Raw genomic sequence first — 18,025 nt, 5'->3', positions numbered from 1 at the left:
CAGATGTGGTAGTTCACTTGTGCACTCAGGAGGCTTAAGGACTGCCACTAGGTTGAAGGCCAACCTGAGACACAAAGTAAATTCCAAGCCATTCTATACAGAGTGAAACCCACTCTCAAAAGAAAAAAAATTATAATAAATAAAAAAGCATTTTCAATATAAATCTCAAAAACCTGTCATATTATATGCCACCTGCAAATGCTGCAATACTATCAAGGAAACAATATTACACAGCTGGTTAAGCAAATGCCTACTGTTTTATTCTAGTAAGAACATTCTGTACACATAAACATTTTATAAATATCAATTATTAATGACTAACCTTTTCAAAGTGATGAATTGCTAGCCAAATCTCCCCTTGTGCATTGAAAACACAGCCGAGATTACTCCAAGCTACTGCAAAGTTTGGTTGCGTCTCAATTGCTTTCAAATAACATGCCTTAGGAGGGTTTAATGAAAGAAGACGAGAAGGGAAGGAGATAAGGGGAAAGGGGGAAATTTGTAAAGGGGAAAAAAAAAGATTGGGGAGGGGGAAGAAGGTGATATCATTATTTCTTCCCTGACCAGCCAAAAGTGACCCTGCAGCATAGGCTCGCTTGCGCCAAAACTAATGCGCTGCCACAGCTGGCTGCTCCTGCGCCTGCGCCACCAGAACCCAAGTGCAAACCACCATGTTCAGTTCTGCCAACCAAAGAGTAATCCTCATAATAGGACTCATCTGGGAGGTTGGGTGCTGCTAAACACTAACGCTATACTCTTATCTGAACACCTATGGGCTCTAGAGACTGATGATACTTGACAGGGCACCATGAAATCTAGGCTTCCCCAACCCACATTTCCCAAAATGTGTTCTGTGAAATGCTAAGACATATCACAGAAAAAAGCAACACCAAAAAAGGCACCCAATTTTATAATCAAATAACAGGAAAATAGAAAACAGGTTTCTTAAACTGGATATGGGGGGCACAGGCCTGTAATCTGAGCACTCGGAAGATGGAGGCAGGAGATCATAAACTTGAGATCATCCTCAGCCACAAAGTGAGTTGGAGGGTGGGGGAGGAGACAAAGCAAACAACAAAAAGTTTCCTAGAGAACTTCCCAAAGCCTTCAACCTCTAATCAAGCATTAGGAAACCAAAAGAGTTGACGGAAATGCTTCTCACACCATAATGTTCTCCTTCCTTAAGATTAAAATTAAGCTACTGAGGGGGCTGGAGAGATGGCTCAGAGGTTAAGAGCACGGATTGCTCTTCCAGAGGTCCTGAGTTCAATTCCCAGCAACCACATGGTGGCTCACAACCTTCTGTACTGAGATCTGGTGCCCTCTTCTGGCATGGAGGCTGAACACTGTGTACATAATAAATAAATCTTTAAAAAAAAAAAAAAATTAAGCTACTGAGCCATACAAAAATGTTTCTGCCAAGTCAGTCATCATTCAGACTTCAAGTTTCAGAATCTGCAGACTCACAGCACATGCCTCTCTTCTGAGGAGGAAGAAAATAAAACCTCACATGACAGGAATGCACCTAGGTTGAGGTCCCTGTAATGCAAGCGCAAACATCGCTGGCGCCACCTAACAGCATCGCACTGCGCAAACGCTGCGAACTGCTGCGCTCCATGGAACACCCCTAGACGCAGCAAACGGCCAACCAGATCCATTAATCTACTAGACAGGCCCGTAGAGAATATTTGCTTAATGAGATTAGTTGGACTCGAGGTATGTTAAAACCCAATTTTATCCAAAAAGGCTACAGAATAGGACTGAGAGAGCCAGTCAATCAGATTACTCATCTAGTCAACCGTTCACAGGGGCTCATTCGCACGCAATGCGCATTAACGCTGCGCAGCCTTTGCGCTACTGCAGGGTCACAGCGCATCATCAGAAGAGCAGAATGCTGCAATCCAAACAAAGAAGAAAAAGGAAAAAAAATGAACAACAAGAAGAGTTAGAAGCTTTTACTAGTAAATTATCTAATAATTTTATTATCTTAATTAAGTTTTACTTATTTTTGACAGAATTGTGGCTATAGTATAAAACATTCTTTTACATAACTTGTAAATAAAATTATTTTAAGCTGTTTCTGAAGCCACAAGACAGAAGATTCAGGCATGGAGGCAAATTGTTTTGCTGTGGCAGTTACAAACCCGTTACCATATTTCTCATCATGTGACTTTTCGGTGCGTTCCTTGCTGGAAGAGGAGGAGGAGGAGGTTGTGTGTCTGCCCTAGATCCAGGCCTCGAGCTCCCTTCAGCGAGGCACCTTACGCATGGAATAGGAGGTTTCACCCACCTGAAACCTTCTAAATACAATATCAATGGTGAAAAACCAAAAACAAGAGAGAAAATAAAAACAAGATCATTAGTAAAAGTTCAACAAAGCAATTGAAATTCTTTGGATGTCTATTACATATGGGAATGAGGACAGTCTCAAGTCTGTAACATGGGAAACATGCAGAAGGGAGAGGGTTAATCAGGGCTATTGCATACAGCAGGGATTTTTGCTGGAAGAAAGGCTCTTCATTTTCTACAAAGACAACTTAATTTTGCTGCCATCTACTAGGAATGTATGCTGGCTTGAATTTTCAAATGCACTGATTACAAAAGAAACACATTGCATTTCACTCAAGAGTATTTTCTGGTTTACTAAGTTCTCACAAAAAAAAAAAACAAAAAACAAAAACAAAAACAAAAATAAAAACCAAAAAAAAAAAAAAAAAAAACCAGAATGACATTTTTCAAACTAGGTGTCTCCAGAGCTCTGAAATAAAGAAGTCAGCAACCTAAGGCAGGCGCAACGTCTCAGCCTAAATCGATGTCTAAAGCTGCAGTGAAGTGCAATTCATGTTAGCTGTCCGCTTGGTGGAGTGACAATTGATAGGAGCATATCAGATATTTGTTCTAGAAATTACCAATTGCTTTATCAGCTAAGATTGAAATCAACATAGTTAATCAGCTGGAAACCTACATAAGGTTAATCCATAGTGTTGGTAGAATTTTTGCACTTAAAACTAGTGCTTTTAACATTAAGTGGTGCTGCAAAGCCTTCTCCCTCCCTGGATGAACAAACAGACAGCTACGCTGCGCATACACTCCACGCATTAGCATGCGCGTGGGGCTCAGAGCAACAGGTGGGAGTTTCAGAAGCATTCTGGTTTCTCCCCACTCCTCACCCCTGCAGCGCGATTGCGTAAGGTGGCTTGTAACAAGACAACTGCATTTATAAATTTAATTGTAAATTATACCAAAAGCTTTAATTAACCCAACCTAGAGTTCAAATTCATTATTTGGAAACACAGAATGCTAAAAGCCACCTTTCCACTTTGGCAAGTTTTCTTTCGATCAGTCCATTTCCAAACAAACCAGCTTTGTCCTCATTTTTTTTTTTAAGGAGGTGGGTGGGGAGGGATAAAAGAAGGAAGTGAGGAAGAAAAAGAAGGTAGACAACTAGGATTGGGGAAAAAGGAGGAATTTGGGGAGGAAGTGGGGACAAGAGGAGCAGGAGTTTCCAATTATTAATTTGCAATATTTTAACAGCCTTTCTTCCACTGTAAAAAGGGTGAGGAAGATGAAGGGAGGAAGGTTAAATAAGAATTTTAAATGCCAGTATTACAGGGTAACATTGGATGAAATTCTTCTCCACTTACAAGCCACAAAGGACTTAGAAGAGCAGCGTTTTCAATGGCACCTGCATTATATAGGCGTCTTGAGCCAAAAATCACTAGCAGGCAAGCCTCAGATTTGAAGGAATGTTATTGATTCCCACATAGGTCATGATGGAGCCCATTGTTATAAAGATGATCTAGCTCAGCAGAAGGCTCCACAATGCTCATGTTCTTGCTTTACCCTCAGATTTAGAACAGATATGCCAAAGCCTGGTCCTGCTCTAGTCTTGAGGCAAGTCATGCTGACGTTTTCCTCAGTTTCATAGGACTATTTTATGAAGATAGCTTAATGAAGAGTTGAAGACTTGGCAAAAGGTACAGGTTTTCAAAACTAATGCTTAAGTATGTTCTAGCAAACACCTACCTTGGCTTCTTCCAAGCGACCCAGGGCTTTGAGCAGGTTCCCCAGGTCACTACGAACACAGTACAAATCCTATAAACCCAGAGATAGTAGTATTAATTATATTGTTTTCTCAAAAAAAAAAAACAAAAAAACAAAATCCCAACATCACTTCTACACATCTAGCGCTGCCATTTTCTTGTCAGTTTAATGCAGCACTTAAACTTAAGCACAGGCTCCCAACTCCTCCTATTCTAATTCCCAGAAAATACAAAAGGAGCCCGAGGGGGACAAATCCAACCAGAACTTAAAAGATATTTACAGAATTTATTGCTCTTCCTAAGTCTGAATACTATCTTTGACTGCACAAATATGTGTTTTGCTATCAGCTGCTGCTCCAGTTCTGGCTGGGAGATCTGTGACACTATTGTCTAACATTCTTTCAAATGCATTTGGCCTCATCAGTTTCAAACACAAGACTACAAGACCTTTCTAGAGCCTCTCTCCTCTCCAAATGTCACCCGTAGGAAAAAATGATTGAATATTTATTCAACTGTTTTATTCAAGGTTATGATGAATCATTCCTGTATCAAGGACCAGAAATTTTCCACAGCAGGAAAAACAGCACTGCACTTAGCAAGTGATTACCTGTCAACAAACCTACCCTTTGGCTCTCAGGCTTATTTAGAAACCTTGATTTCATTTCATGCCTAGGCAGAAGGATTACCATCCAACCATAGCCTCAGTCCTGCACCTGCCACTACATTACTCATTAGTATTAAGTACCATCAGAGCTGAGTGGGCGAGTAATGAAAAGCGGCTGACTCTGCGTTTTATTAGCAGCTCAACTGTGCTGCTAGTCCGACTCACCAGTCCATTCAGCAGGAGGACATGCTCAACAGACAGTAAGAATCTATCAGTCGCCGGGCGGTGGTGGCGCACGCCTTTAATCCCAGCACTTGGGAGGCAGAGGCAGGCGGATCTTTGTGAGTTCGAGACCAGCCTGGTCTACAAGAGCTAGTTCCAGGACAGGCTCCAAAACCACAGAGAAACCCTGTCTCGAAAAAAAAACTTAAAAAAAAAAAATCTATCAGTCCTCTTTTCCATCTTCCTCTCGGAGAGGCAGCTTTGCTTCTGCCTCTCTCCCCACTTCTCTGCCTCTCCCCTTCTGTCTCTTTCTCCTCTTCTCTCTCTCTCTCTCCCTCCCTCTCCCTTTCTGTCCCCCCCCTTCACCCTTCCTCCTCCATAACCCCCTGAATAAACATTCAACCTCACCCTGCAAAAAAAAAAGAATCTATCAGTCAATAACAAGCAGAGATAATGGCAATATGAGTCACGTTTATCATCCCAAACTGTTATGTGGGTGAAAGAACCTTAAATTAAATCCTACAAAGTAAAATTTTATTAAATATTCCAAAGAATTACCATGTATATTGGTTTCCAGAATTAGTAGTTAGTTTTACTGATAAACTGACTCTGTATTGTTTACTGGCATTCACTGGATGAACTGAAAGGTCTGCCAATAAGGTAATGACTGGCTAAACTGGGACAATTCCACGATCTACTTGAGTTAGTGCTGTCCCTCAATCAGTGACTGATGCTTTGGAAAAGTATGGTTATCTTCTAGTGGCCTTAAGCACAGGCTGATAGTAATCCTCAAAGCCTCTCATGTAGCAGGCACAGTAACACACACCTGTAATCCTAGCACCTGGGAAACTGAGGCAGGAAGATGGTCCTAAATTCAGGTGCCCAACCCCACCCCAGTTATATCATAGGGAGTTCTAGACCAACCTGCACTACAGAATCAAGACTCTGATGATGAATGAATGAATGAATGAATGAATGGATAAATAGTGCATGAATAAATAAAAAAGCAAAACAGAAAAACAATTCACAGGTACCAATAATCTTATTACCGACTAATCGCCTTCTGTAATTAGTCTAAGTACTTTGGAATACTATTTGTATTTTGAGAAATAATGAATTCTATAATCTTGCTATCTACTTTGTATAGGTTTCCTCCTCTGAACCTTAACAAGGTAGCCCTCTGTCTGATGGGCTATGTCTGAAAAACCTAATCTGCTTACCCAAGCTCCCTCTACCATTTTTTAGTGGGTGGTATGTATCTTTAGACCTTCACCAATTTCAATGGCTGTTCTAAGCCACAAATCAGAAACACAATAACTGACTAAAAGCTGCATTTTTAAAGATATGTTTTTATTATTTTTAATTTCAAATATGGGGTGTGCACATCAGTGCAGGTACCTTCAGAGCCTAGAGGCTTATTGCATTCTCCTGGAGCTGGAGTTACAGGTGGCTGTGAACTGCCTGACATTGGTACTGGAATTTGAAATTGGGTCCTCTGGAAGACCTGAGCCATCTCTCCTGCCCCACCTATATATTTTTACCCACCATTACATAATTTTACCAGCTAGTTTCCATGAACTCTTAGATGCATGACTATATTTAGTTATATCATCTAGATTCATCATTATCTTATAGACTGGCAATGTAGGTCAGTTGGTAGAAAAAAATTAGCCAGTATGTCAAAAGCCCTAGGTTTGATCTCCAGAAAATGATAATATAAATACCTTCAAGATTACAGTGAAATAATTAGTCCACTTTAGCAAAAGGCAAAACATATCCTATTAAGTGGACTAGTTGAGTGGCTGAAAGTAGAGCTCCACTTGCCCGGGATACAACAAGGCCTTGCGTACCTAGTACCACAAACACAAACGCAACAACTTTCAGCTGGCATGGTGGCACATGTCAAGTGGCATGGTGGCAAGTGCTCCCACTTGGGAGGTGGGAGCAAGATAATCAAGAATTCAAGGTCATTCTCAGCTACTCAGTCAGTTCAAGGTCAGCCTAGACTAAGTGAGACTCAGTCTCAAAAATGCCAAAATAGGGCTGGAGAAATGGTTAAGAACTACTTAACCATTAACATGCTACTCTTCTAGAGGACTTGAGTTCAATTCCTAGTACTGTAAGCTGTCTATAACTTCAGCTCCAGGGGATCTGACACCTCCTCCGGGCCTCCATGTGCACAGATACAACAACACAGATACATAACAACAACATTTAAAACACCAAAATAATAAAATAAACAAAATCATGAGATCCAAATCTACACACACATGAATACACATAAGATTACTTAAATGTCGCCGGGCGATGGTGGCGCACGCCTTTAATCCCAGCACTCGGGAGGCAGAGGCAGGTGGATCTCTGTGAGTTCGAGACCAGCCTGGTCTACAAGAGCTAGTTCCAGGACAGGCTCCAAAGCCACAGAGAAACCCTGTCTTGAAAAACCAAAAAAAAAAAAAAAAAAGATTACTTAAATGTCTACAAAGTATAAGAACACTACAATTCTACAAAAGTCCATTCAAAACCTTGTGTCAAATTCTGCTTCATGTCAAATCAAAATGGTATCTAAGAGAATTACTTTGTTTAAACCTTACTCCTCTGTTCATCCCTAATTAATACTTATGGAAACATTAACTTAATAATAGACCTAAAACCAAGAAAAATAAATTAGACATACACACTCAAAGGACAGATTTTAAGCTGGGCCTTCATAGATGAATAGAGACTTAATAAAGGAATAGGGCATCAAAAACAAGGAAAACACAGTACGATTAAAGGAACAAAAAGGTGTTCCTATGTAACCATCCCTCCTCTCCTAGTCTAACAACTGCTTCCTGACTTTCCTCTTAATGTTCCACCTCTGGACCCCCTTGACATCACTCTACATATGCACACATTGAGGAAAATCAGGCCAAGAAAAACCTACAGTGGTTCTCAACTGCCTCTCAAATTAACTTCAAACTCCACAGCCTCTATTCTTCTGAAATCTTCCAATTGACTCTGCCCTGCTCCACTCACTCCTCACTACTACTTGACTCACCACTTCAGTCTGGGAAGTCTACTTGCTGTTTACCTTCCTACAGAATGCTGAGGTCCTAAGCACCCTCTCAAGAGAGTCTTCTGATTAATACTCTCCAACAATAATCACCCGAGGAGCTTACATCTTTTTCCTTTATGGATCAGGTCTGTCTCATGATAACCCCTCCAGAACACATTCCCCATCTCCTCACCAAGCACTGGACACAACAATAAGCACTTGAATATTTAAATGTGACCCTTGCCAGACAACCTTAACAAAAAGCAGAGTGGAGAGAAGTAGATAGAAACGGAAGGTTTTCTCATACTTCAGCTATCTGGGACTCTCAAAACAACAAAATCAACATGACAGTAACACATGATGGGATGTCAGCCACTCTCAGCACTGTGTTATCATCTACCATTCAAGCAGAAAACAACTTCTCAACAACTTTCGCACTCAGGCTCACAGCTATCACACAAAGGAGAACTGTATGCATAATTTGTAAAGGGATTGCCAAGTATGGGTAATTCTAACAAGCAACATGAGAAAGAACACCAGAAGAAATAGCACCTTAAAATATGACAAGCTAAGCCGGGCGGTGGTGGCGCACGCCTTTAATCCCAGCACTCGGGAGGCAGAGGCAGGCGGATCTCTGTGAGTTCGAGACCAGCCTGGTCTACAAGAGCTAGTTCCAGGACAGGCTCCAAAACCACAGAGAAACCCTGTCTCGGAAAACCAAAAAAAAAAAAAAAAAAAAAAAAATGACAAGCTAAAGTTTCAGCAAATGTATTAAGCCATATAACATTACAGAAGGCAGCTCCAAATAGAAAAATATAAAGCAGCTCTATCTCAAAGCTCCTGGCAGGGCAGTGGTGATGCACGCCTTTTATCCCAGCACTCAGGAGGTAGAGGCAGGTGGATCTCTGAGTTTGAAGCCAGCCTGGTCTACAAGAGCGAGTTCCAGGACAGAGAAACCCTATCTTGAAAAACCAAAAGAAGAAAAAGAGAAAGTAGCACCTCCTCCTACAAAAAAGAGAGCCAGGTGGGAACACACCAATGTCATTAAGAAGTAAATTCATTGTTTTAGTGCTATCTTGCTTTGAAAGTACATGATGCTAAGTTTCCTGTTAATAGGTTAGACATTTAACAATACAAACTATGCACAGTATATATTTAGATAGTAGCACAGCTTTGTCTATCATTTTAATTTTCCTTTCACAATATAATGCTGTGATATACTGTCTGCAGAGGTAACGCCCTACTACACATACAAGCAACTAAAAACCTGAGCCAGGGCTGGGGATCTAGCTTAGGTGAAGAGTGCTTATCTACCATGCACAATGTCTGGTTTCTATCTACAGTACTACATAAACTGGGCATAGTGGGACATCCTATAATATAATCTCAGCACTGGGAAAGCGGGGCAGGAAAATCAGAAGTTGAAGGTCATCCTCAGCTACTTAATGAGTTAGAGGCCAGCCTAGGCTACACAAGACCCAATGTCAAAATAAATTAACAAAATTAACCAAGATTACAAGTATGCTAGAGAGACAAACTAAATTTACAAGTCAGCAAGTAAAGGATAAACCTAGCCCTAATTACTGAAGGAAAAGAATGTACTATCCTGGCCCTTAGAAGAATCAAGTTCAAGCCTTGCAGGTAGACCTTTCAAGGTTAGCCGCCTAAAACTGTTAGTAACTAGATAGGACTGCAATAAAAATTACAAATGCACTCTAATTTCTTTTTTTCTTCTTTTTTTTTTTGGTTTTTTAGACAGGGTTTCTCTGTGTAACAGCCCTAGCGTGGAACTCACTCTGCAGACCAGGCTGGCCTCGAATTTGAACTCACAAAGATCCACCTGCCTCTACCTCCTGAGTGCAGAGATTAAAGGCATGCACTACCACCGCCTGGCTTCACTTTAATTTCAAATATGCATTGAGTACCTCTGAAAGAATATGTAAGAAATTACTTTCATGGGGCTAGAGAGATGGCTCAGTGGTTAAGAGCAATGACTGCTCTTCCAGAGGACCCGGGTTCAATCCCCAGCACCCACATGGCAGGTCACAACTATCTAAAGATCCAGTTGCAGGGGATTTGACACCTTCACACCAATGCACATAAAATAAAAGTTAAATAAACCCTAAGAAATTACTTTCATTATCTGCAAGCCTATGTAATTTCTCGCTAGATTAAAAATAGAATGAATAAAAATCATTTATTATAATGAACTCACAAATTAAAAGCAACATGTAGCTAAGCTAAGGTAGTCATTCCAATGAGCAACTGGCCCAGATCCAAACTCTATACATCGAAATGAACAATTAAAACAGCCATTACATATAGTGGGTTTTTTTAATCTTTTTTAAAAACTAAAAGAAAAATTTAAACTTTCAAAATTAACTTTAAAATTGTTTAAACCGGGGGCTGGAGAGATGGCTCAGCGGTTAAGAGCATTGCATGTTCTTCCAAAGGACCCGAGTTCGATTCCCAGCAACCACATGGTGGCTCACAACCATCTGTAATGAGGTCTGGTGTCCTCTTCTAGCAGGCATATACGCAAACAGAATATTGTATCCATAATAAATAAATAAATATAAAAAAAATTGTTTAAACCGGGTGGTGTTAGCACACGCCTTTAATCCGAGCACAGAGGCTATGGATCTCTGTGAGTTCAAGGCCAGCCTGGTCCACAGGAATTCCAGGACAGCCAGGACTGTTACATAGAAAAACCCTGTCTCTGGGGGGAAAAAAACTGTTTAAAAGATATTATGATGGAAAATAGTTAGAAAGCTTTGGCAAACTACTAAAATAAGCTTCAATTTGCTTATTTTATAAAACTGGAGTTAAGAGCCAGGCAGATAATGCAAAATGATTTCCAGGCTGTGCACAAGGGCAGCCTTTGGCCACAGAAGGTCCTTTTCAGATTTCATTTCTTGTTCATGTCAACATTTGCTTCAATAATTCAACTTTAAGCCGGGCGGTGGTGGCACACGTCTTTAATCCCAGCACTTAGGAGGCAGAGGCAGGCGGATCTCTGTGAGTTCGAGACCAGCCTGGTCTACAAGAGCTAGTTCCAGGACAGGCTCCAAAGCTACAGAGAAACCCTGTCTCGAAAAAAAAAAAAATTCAACTTTAAGTTTCAACATCCAGTTCGCCATTGCTAGCTACGTGATCTCAAGAAAATTACATAACCCTGAGTCTGTTGGGGTTTTTATATTGGTAAAACTGGAAACACTGTCCTCTTCGTGAAAAGGATCATGGTAAAGATTCAGAAAGACTTATCTGAAGCAGCAGTGTCTGAGCCTATAGAAGACTTTCGATAATGGCAACAGTAGGAGTTAATCATTAAGCGCTTCCCCAGGGTGGTTGCAAAGTCAATGTTGATGGAGCTCAAGTATATGCTGATGCTGCCAAGACCCACCCCATCCCTAACACTTATCTCTTAAAAGTTTATAGCCACTTTCCCTTAATTACATTAACAGTTTCCAGGGCATGTGTTACATCCCTGTATTTTACTTAAAATTTTTTTGTTCTGCATTTTGAACGTTCCCAGACTGTAATACAGTATGAACTTAATGTCTGTCAACCAGGATACACTTGCTCCCTGAAAACATATGCAACTCAAATCAACAAAGAATTAAAGAACTAATGCAAAGTCTAGTCTGAACATGCAATTGCCTTAATTCTACTACTTCTAACTTGATCGAGGGAGGGGCTATATTGAGATCATTCTGTACTCTAGTTTTCATGTCACTAATATACTAGCAACAACTTTTAAAAACCATTTTATACTACAAATTAAGATCTTTAACCCATCATTCCTTGAAAATCAAGAATTGTTATAAATACCCATCAGAATTTTCCCAAAGTTCACTAAAATAGCACAAAAAAAAAAAAAAACATGTGTCTTGTGCTTTATTAGTATTACCAAAAGAATTGATGGGAGTTTTTTGGTAAGGATAATTTTATGCTATTTAAATAACTTTTTAAATAGGGCAGACCTTTATGCAGACCAAGTAAAACCAATTTCATCATTTCAAGTGCATAAACATATTAAACATCTCAACTATTGATTTTCTTTCATAAAAAAAACCTATTGTCTAAAGTATCAAACGATGTTTGCTTGTTTGCTGGATTGCTGTAAAAGGAAAACAACTGATAAACTTTTACTTACAGGATTGTACTGAAGAGCAGAGACGTAAGCTTGTACTGCTCCTTCCATGTCACCTGCTGCTACCAATGCTGCTGCCAGGTTAATATAACCATCAATGAAATCAGGCTTGAGCCGCAAGGCATGTCGATAATGCTCAATTGCTTCCTGCAACTGCCCTCTTTCCTTGTACACATTCCCCAAATTCGAATAGGCTTCTGCTAGGAGGGGATTCTGTTTAATTGCCAAGGTGCTAAAGTGAGCAGATCTGGAAAAGTAGAAAGCGTTGACACATGAGGATATGCACGTTAGAAAAAAAGGAGGCATGGCTCATATGCAACCGTTAACAGTTCCTGAAACCCTGTGCTATGGAACATTAGCTTTTAACCAGCAAAGTTTGAAAACTAAAACTTTGCTAAGATGAGAATATCCAGATTTCAAAAAGGAAAGTTGGTTCTTATATAAGAAAATTCTTATTAGACTCTTATTACCAAACTGCCACATTGTATAATGTGATCATTAAGATCAAGAATAAAATCTATGTACATGAATCTCATTTTCCATTTGTTGTTAATATGACACACATCTTCAATGCCTAAGTGTGCCAAAATGACAATTTACTAAAAGATCTAAAGCACAAATTCTTCTTTTCATTAATTCAACTGATTAGCTAAAAGCAACAATTTAGTGAGGGTATTTCTAACTTGAACTACATATGCCCCTCCTTACCAGTATATCAAGCTGACAGGTCTAGATGCCCAAATTTATACCAAGACTAATTATCTGAAAAGAATTAATAAAGCAGCAGCCCCAAATAATGATAAAATCTAGAAGAAAAATCTAGCCATACTGATAATGTGCTCACCCCCACAAAACGGGGGAGAAAAACTAGGAGCTAGGCAAGTCAAAAGGGAGCAAAAGAGCACCTGTGTGTTGGTGGCTCAGATGAAACCCAGCAATGGAAAGCTCTGAAATGCAAATATTTAGTAATCACTTTTTAAGTTCAGCACCCAGAGGCAGGTTACCCCGACATCTCCTACCTGTCCAGCCTTCGACACTGGAAGTGTATAGATGAAAGTAATAAAAGGACACCAGTATTGTCAGGCTCTTGTCTCCAGAGCTGCATGCAGTGTCTCTCAGCTGCCTCAAAATCTCCTGCCTGATATTCTCGATGTGCCAACTCAGCTAACCCTTGGAAGGAAAGCATACGTTTCGTTGGTTCTGGAGAATCACCAAAACATTTGAGGGAGGGAGGGGGGAAAACAAAAAGTTAGAAATGCAAACCAAAAAAAAATGTAAAACTATGGTAAATTAAACTTAAAGATGAAAATGCTTGAAACTATGTAAAGCACTAGAGTGTTCTGCATATTATTAAAGCCCCATCTACAGAATCCATCTCTTCAAATTCACCCATTCCTAAAGCTTCCTTTTCTAAACCACAGTAAGTTACAGCCAAATGAGGCCCTTAATTTTGTAGTTTTAAACTATAAATCATAGGCATAGTCACTAAACTAAGTTAACACAAAACATTAAACATGAAACCTGCAAAAGTTACAAAGATTTGTGAGAATAACCTAGTGCTAACAATACTTCATTAAACTACATTTCACACTAGGTTTGTAAGGGCTGGGGTATTCTTAACACTTTCTCAGTGGATGGGACACCAGGTGTCTCCAGAACTCTTTATATTTACGTTTTTGAGTTTTACAGCTTTATCTTTTTAGGAGCACCGATAAAAACAAGCCTAAGGAAAACAACTCAAAGTGCTGCTTTCACTTTTAAAGCAGCTGATATACAAGAGTATCTGTCCAGGGCTAAAGCATAGAACAGGTTCACCACACATTTTAACTAAACAAAGACCCAAAGGTTGCTCCTCTACTGAGGACCACTCTGGAGAAGACCAAATTAGCTAAACCCCACCCCCCACCCCACCCCACCCCACCCCACCCCACCCCCGCTGCCTTAGCGCTAACATTTTGCGCTCTTTTCCTTGCTCTCACGGAAGGACTGGGACATTGAAAACAACCCTGTACAATATCCAGGCAACCAACCATTTCAATAGTTTAAAAATGCTATAATATAAAATACTGAGTAAAATATAATAAATGACAAAATTATTTTGTTCTATGAAACTTGGTTTGGATACATAATGAAACGCTGAAGCCCAGGGACAGTTCTAGGGCTCAGCTGTAAGCAGTTCTCTTCGTGACACAGTAGGAATTCAACCAGAACGAACACCCTACCCTCTAGTCTAGATGGTTAGAATGGGAAACCACAGACCGAGTACATCATCTTACCAAGGTCATGGGGACAGGCTCAAATTTAAGGCAGGCTCCCCATATCAGAGCTGACGAGTGCTCTGGATACTCTAGAAAGTAATTTCCTGACAGAAGGCAGCTGACCACAAAAACAAAGACCGGGAAGATTTGTGTCCAAATCCGAGGTCGGAGTTTTAAGATAAACTAGAAAATTAGATTTGAGACAAGAATGCTGCACTTGCTAGCTCCTAAATTTAGCACAGTATTTGTCGGCACTTTTCCAAGCCGCTTATCTGCTCTTTTAAAACTGGAAATGGCCATTTCCTCAAAAATAGTTAACAGTCAGAAAAGGGCAAGCTCTTACAAAAAATCTAACACGGAATCTTCAATCTTTGAAAACCACTGTGAGAAAATGGGAAGGCGGGGATCGGACTAATTATTAATCCTACTCCCGTCAATTATGGATGAGATATTACTGAAGATTCATCTATTTATTGCAGTGCCCAAAGCCAGCAACTAAAACCTTGACATACCGCAACTACGAAACAACAACAGTATATATACTCTCGGAAACCTTAGAACCGCAGCCCAGTTCCTCACTCCATCCCTCCCCAAATAGCCTCAATCTGGAAAGGCAGTTGAAGGACACTCCTACAATTTGGTTGTTTTCTTATTTTTCAGTAGCGAAGGCTCGGGAATGAATTGTCGGAAAAAAGGTGGGGGGGCAACCTCTTTTCACTTGTGCAGCTACACTCCAGGTGCTTTACAAACTCTTCAAGCAAGGATGGAAACTTTAAAAAAAAAAAAAAAACAAAACACCCTATGAATAAAGAGATAACTGGGCCAAAGAATGGGGATGAAAACCCAGAGGTGGCGGCGGAAGAATACATTCAGAAAGTAACACAAAGAGAGAATTGGGCGGGCAGGGTGGTCAACGCCAAGCAAGGCACCGAGGTGGTTTCTTCTCCAAGGATAGGAAACGACCGTGGGGCTGGCACACTTGCGGAGGAAGGGTGTGGTTGCCACCAGCGGGGAGGGCCGACGGGGTGGGAAACTCGGGACGGGGGCAGCTGGTGCAACTGGGCGATGGCTAAGAGAACCCCTGGAATTTTCCAACCTAAACCGGGACCGCTCAACCCAAGAACACCAGAAGGCGCTGGCCCGCAGGCGTGCGGGCTCAAGGTCCCCTCTTCTTGAGGTTACTTGGAAGCCCGTCGATGAGCTTTCGCTAGTCTTTGCCTACGCCTGATGCAAAGTGAGGTTAGAATTACATCAAAATAGCACCACGCCCCAGACTAGCAGAGGGCGACTAAAAGTGGCCAAGGGAAAAAGGCTGGCGGGGGAAGAGGTGGGAGTGCGTGCGTGCACGAGGGGTTTACAACGAGCTGCAATTGAGGGAGAAAGGAGTTGCGATGGAGACAGAAAGAGTAGAGATTCCAATGCAGCCCATTCCAAGACAGTCTAGGCGCGCACGTGGACTGGAAGCGTCCCGAGAGAGAAGGCTAGAACACTGGTGGGAAAAAACAAGGAAAAAGCCCAAAAGCAAGCAAAATGCAAGCAAGCAACGAGGAAATGTTTACGGAACGGACGACAGCACCAAACCCGATCAGATGGCAGTAGAACTCAAGAGAGTTCAGCAGTGCCACTGATGGGGATGGTTAGTGGGAAGGGAGTGATGAGCAATACAAGACGGCGCCAGACCCCAAAGGGACGTCTGCCAAAGTAGAATGGGACACTGGTACCTGTGCTGTCGGCCACGTTGCCCACGGAAGACGCCATCTGGAGCTTCTTGAAATAGAGCAAGGGGGTAATTGACTTCTACTGCCGCCACTACTGGCAAAAATGTTTCTAGAGGTAGCAGGAAAAGGGCAGCAGCCGTATCAGTGTTTTGGAAGGCTTAAGGGGCGGCAGCAGATACTGGACTCGAATCTTAGCAACTCTTGCTAGACATCTACCTCTCACTGTCTTGAAATGGCGGCGACTGCTCCTCGACCGAAACAACACGGGCCGGAACTACTTTCGGCTATAATCAAGTGCCCCGCGGAGGTAGCGCGTAACAAGACTACCGACGAAATGACTGTAATCAAAGTCACTTGCTCTTACGTAACCTTCCGCCCAAGGTCCATTGCGACAAACACGACTATAGAGAGCGCATGCGACAACCCTGTCAAGGCAACTCCGGGTTAAGGGCACCCTGTGGGACAAGAGGCTGCAAGTTTTTAAAAGTGAGGCGGAAAGGCAAAAAAATGCACGTCGATTACATTTTTTCTTTTGCAAGCGCTAAACTAGGAGTCTAGTGTACCTGGTCATTGATGGCAGGAATGCCAGAGACGTCTAGAAAAGTTTAATCAACTCCATTCGTAAGAAAATGGGTAGTTTACGTGGCCAGTTTGTCAGTTCTAGACAAATAAACAAATAAATGCGAAAAATTGTATTTCCGAGTCGGAACTGTTGAAAACGATGGTGGAGCCGGTTCCGATTTGAATGCTTCTTGATTCGGACTCCACCCATGAATTTAAGTACTTTGATGAGAAGGAATGATACTTTCCCTGGACTGAGTGAATCCAAACGTGTCCGATATGAACCATATAGCCCGAAAATTCAAAATCGTTGTGGTATTCGGGAGAGTAATAGTCTACAGTAACAGGGTAAATGCTCACTTACTCAGGGACCTGCTGCGAGTTTGCATGCCAAAAGCAACCATAGAGATGTTAAAGATGATTCGTTTTCGTCAAAATTCCTGATTCTGAGTTGTGACTTTGTTTAGCCAAACAGCTCTGCCAATCATTACGGTCCGCGAATACCTTTGAGTTTAAGGCAATTCAACAATGCTAAATGCGTTCATTTGCCATCTGCCTAAACTACACATCTACATTGACTCCCGAATTGCCTTCCTTTGACAAAAGAGCTCTTAGGAGCCTCCTGCGGTTCCAAGTGCCGCGTACGGACATTTTGTCATATTGTTATTAATTTATGTTTCGTGCCTTGTTCCTAGAAAATTTTAAGATAACTTGTCACATCAGCAAGCAATTATTACAAGCCATTAGCGGCTATAGATAGATCTTTTAGTCTTTAAAAAAAAAAAAACTCTGATCTAAAAAAAAAAAGCAGTGAGCTTGTGTAAAAATGTTTGCTGGCTAGTCCCTTGGCGACTTAAATAAATAAATAAATCCTCAAATGCTGCTTCAATTTCTTGAAATCACTGACCAAACTGTGAACTTTGGATATGAGTGCACAGAAAGTTGATAATATTAATTTCTTTCGTCCCAAAGAATCATAGCATGTAATGCTAAAGTTCACCACACAAACTCTCCTGGGCACTGGCCTTATCTTTTCATTTGATTTACCTGGCAAGCCTCTCCCCCGGCAAGTGCGCCGCCTTCGGTGAAAGCGCTCAGCTTTTCCGCTTTAAGAACAGGCGGCTCAGAGCCATTCTAGCAGCAGATGTTTAGGCCTTCCTGATTAGTGCAAGTTAGTTCAGTAAGTAAAGCTCGCTAAATGCCCCAGTTGGACAGCTATTTGACTCATAGAAAGCTGGTCCCTGTTTCCCTCATCTGAGAGAGAGGTCTCAGGCTGTTATTAGACACTTTGCTGCTATGGGGAAAAAATGTTTTGTGCGGCTCATGTGGCTCAGCAAGGAAAACCCTTTCAAAGACTCTGCCCAGGAGCCGGCCCAGAATAGCGCCTGGGTGGCTTGGTTCCGAAAATTTAGCAGTCAAGCATACCTTC

At 41.3% G+C, this 18,025-nt stretch overlaps 1 protein-coding gene across 2 annotated transcripts in view; it reads right to left on the bottom strand.

Annotated features, from left to right (window-relative positions):
• The window catches only part of Ogt (O-linked N-acetylglucosamine (GlcNAc) transferase), a 45,482-nt gene extending 29,199 nt beyond the window's left edge, over window positions 1-16,283 (bottom strand). The window contains exons 1-5 of one of the 2 annotated variants that reach the window (XM_041646897.1): window positions 16,039-16,283; window positions 13,079-13,259; window positions 12,063-12,306; window positions 4,027-4,095; window positions 323-439 (exon numbers count right to left, since the gene is read on the bottom strand). In XM_041646897.1, the coding sequence (XP_041502831.1) occupies window positions 323-439; window positions 4,027-4,095; window positions 12,063-12,306; window positions 13,079-13,259; window positions 16,039-16,075 (648 nt within the window). In that variant the 5' untranslated portion in view covers window positions 16,076-16,283. The remainder of the gene's footprint in view (window positions 1-322; window positions 440-4,026; window positions 4,096-12,062; window positions 12,307-13,078; window positions 13,260-16,038) is intronic. The other variant, XM_041646898.1, reaches the window with a different exon arrangement.
• Window positions 16,284-18,025: the final 1,742 nt, after the last annotated feature.

This window comes from Microtus oregoni, unplaced genomic scaffold (assembly GCF_018167655.1).
Source record: "Microtus oregoni isolate MIOR12 unplaced genomic scaffold, Mior012 000150F_ref0000365, whole genome shotgun sequence".
In the NCBI taxonomy this organism is placed as follows: Eukaryota; Metazoa; Chordata; class Mammalia; order Rodentia; family Cricetidae; genus Microtus; species Microtus oregoni.
This window is presented reverse-complemented; position numbering and strand designations above follow the sequence as displayed.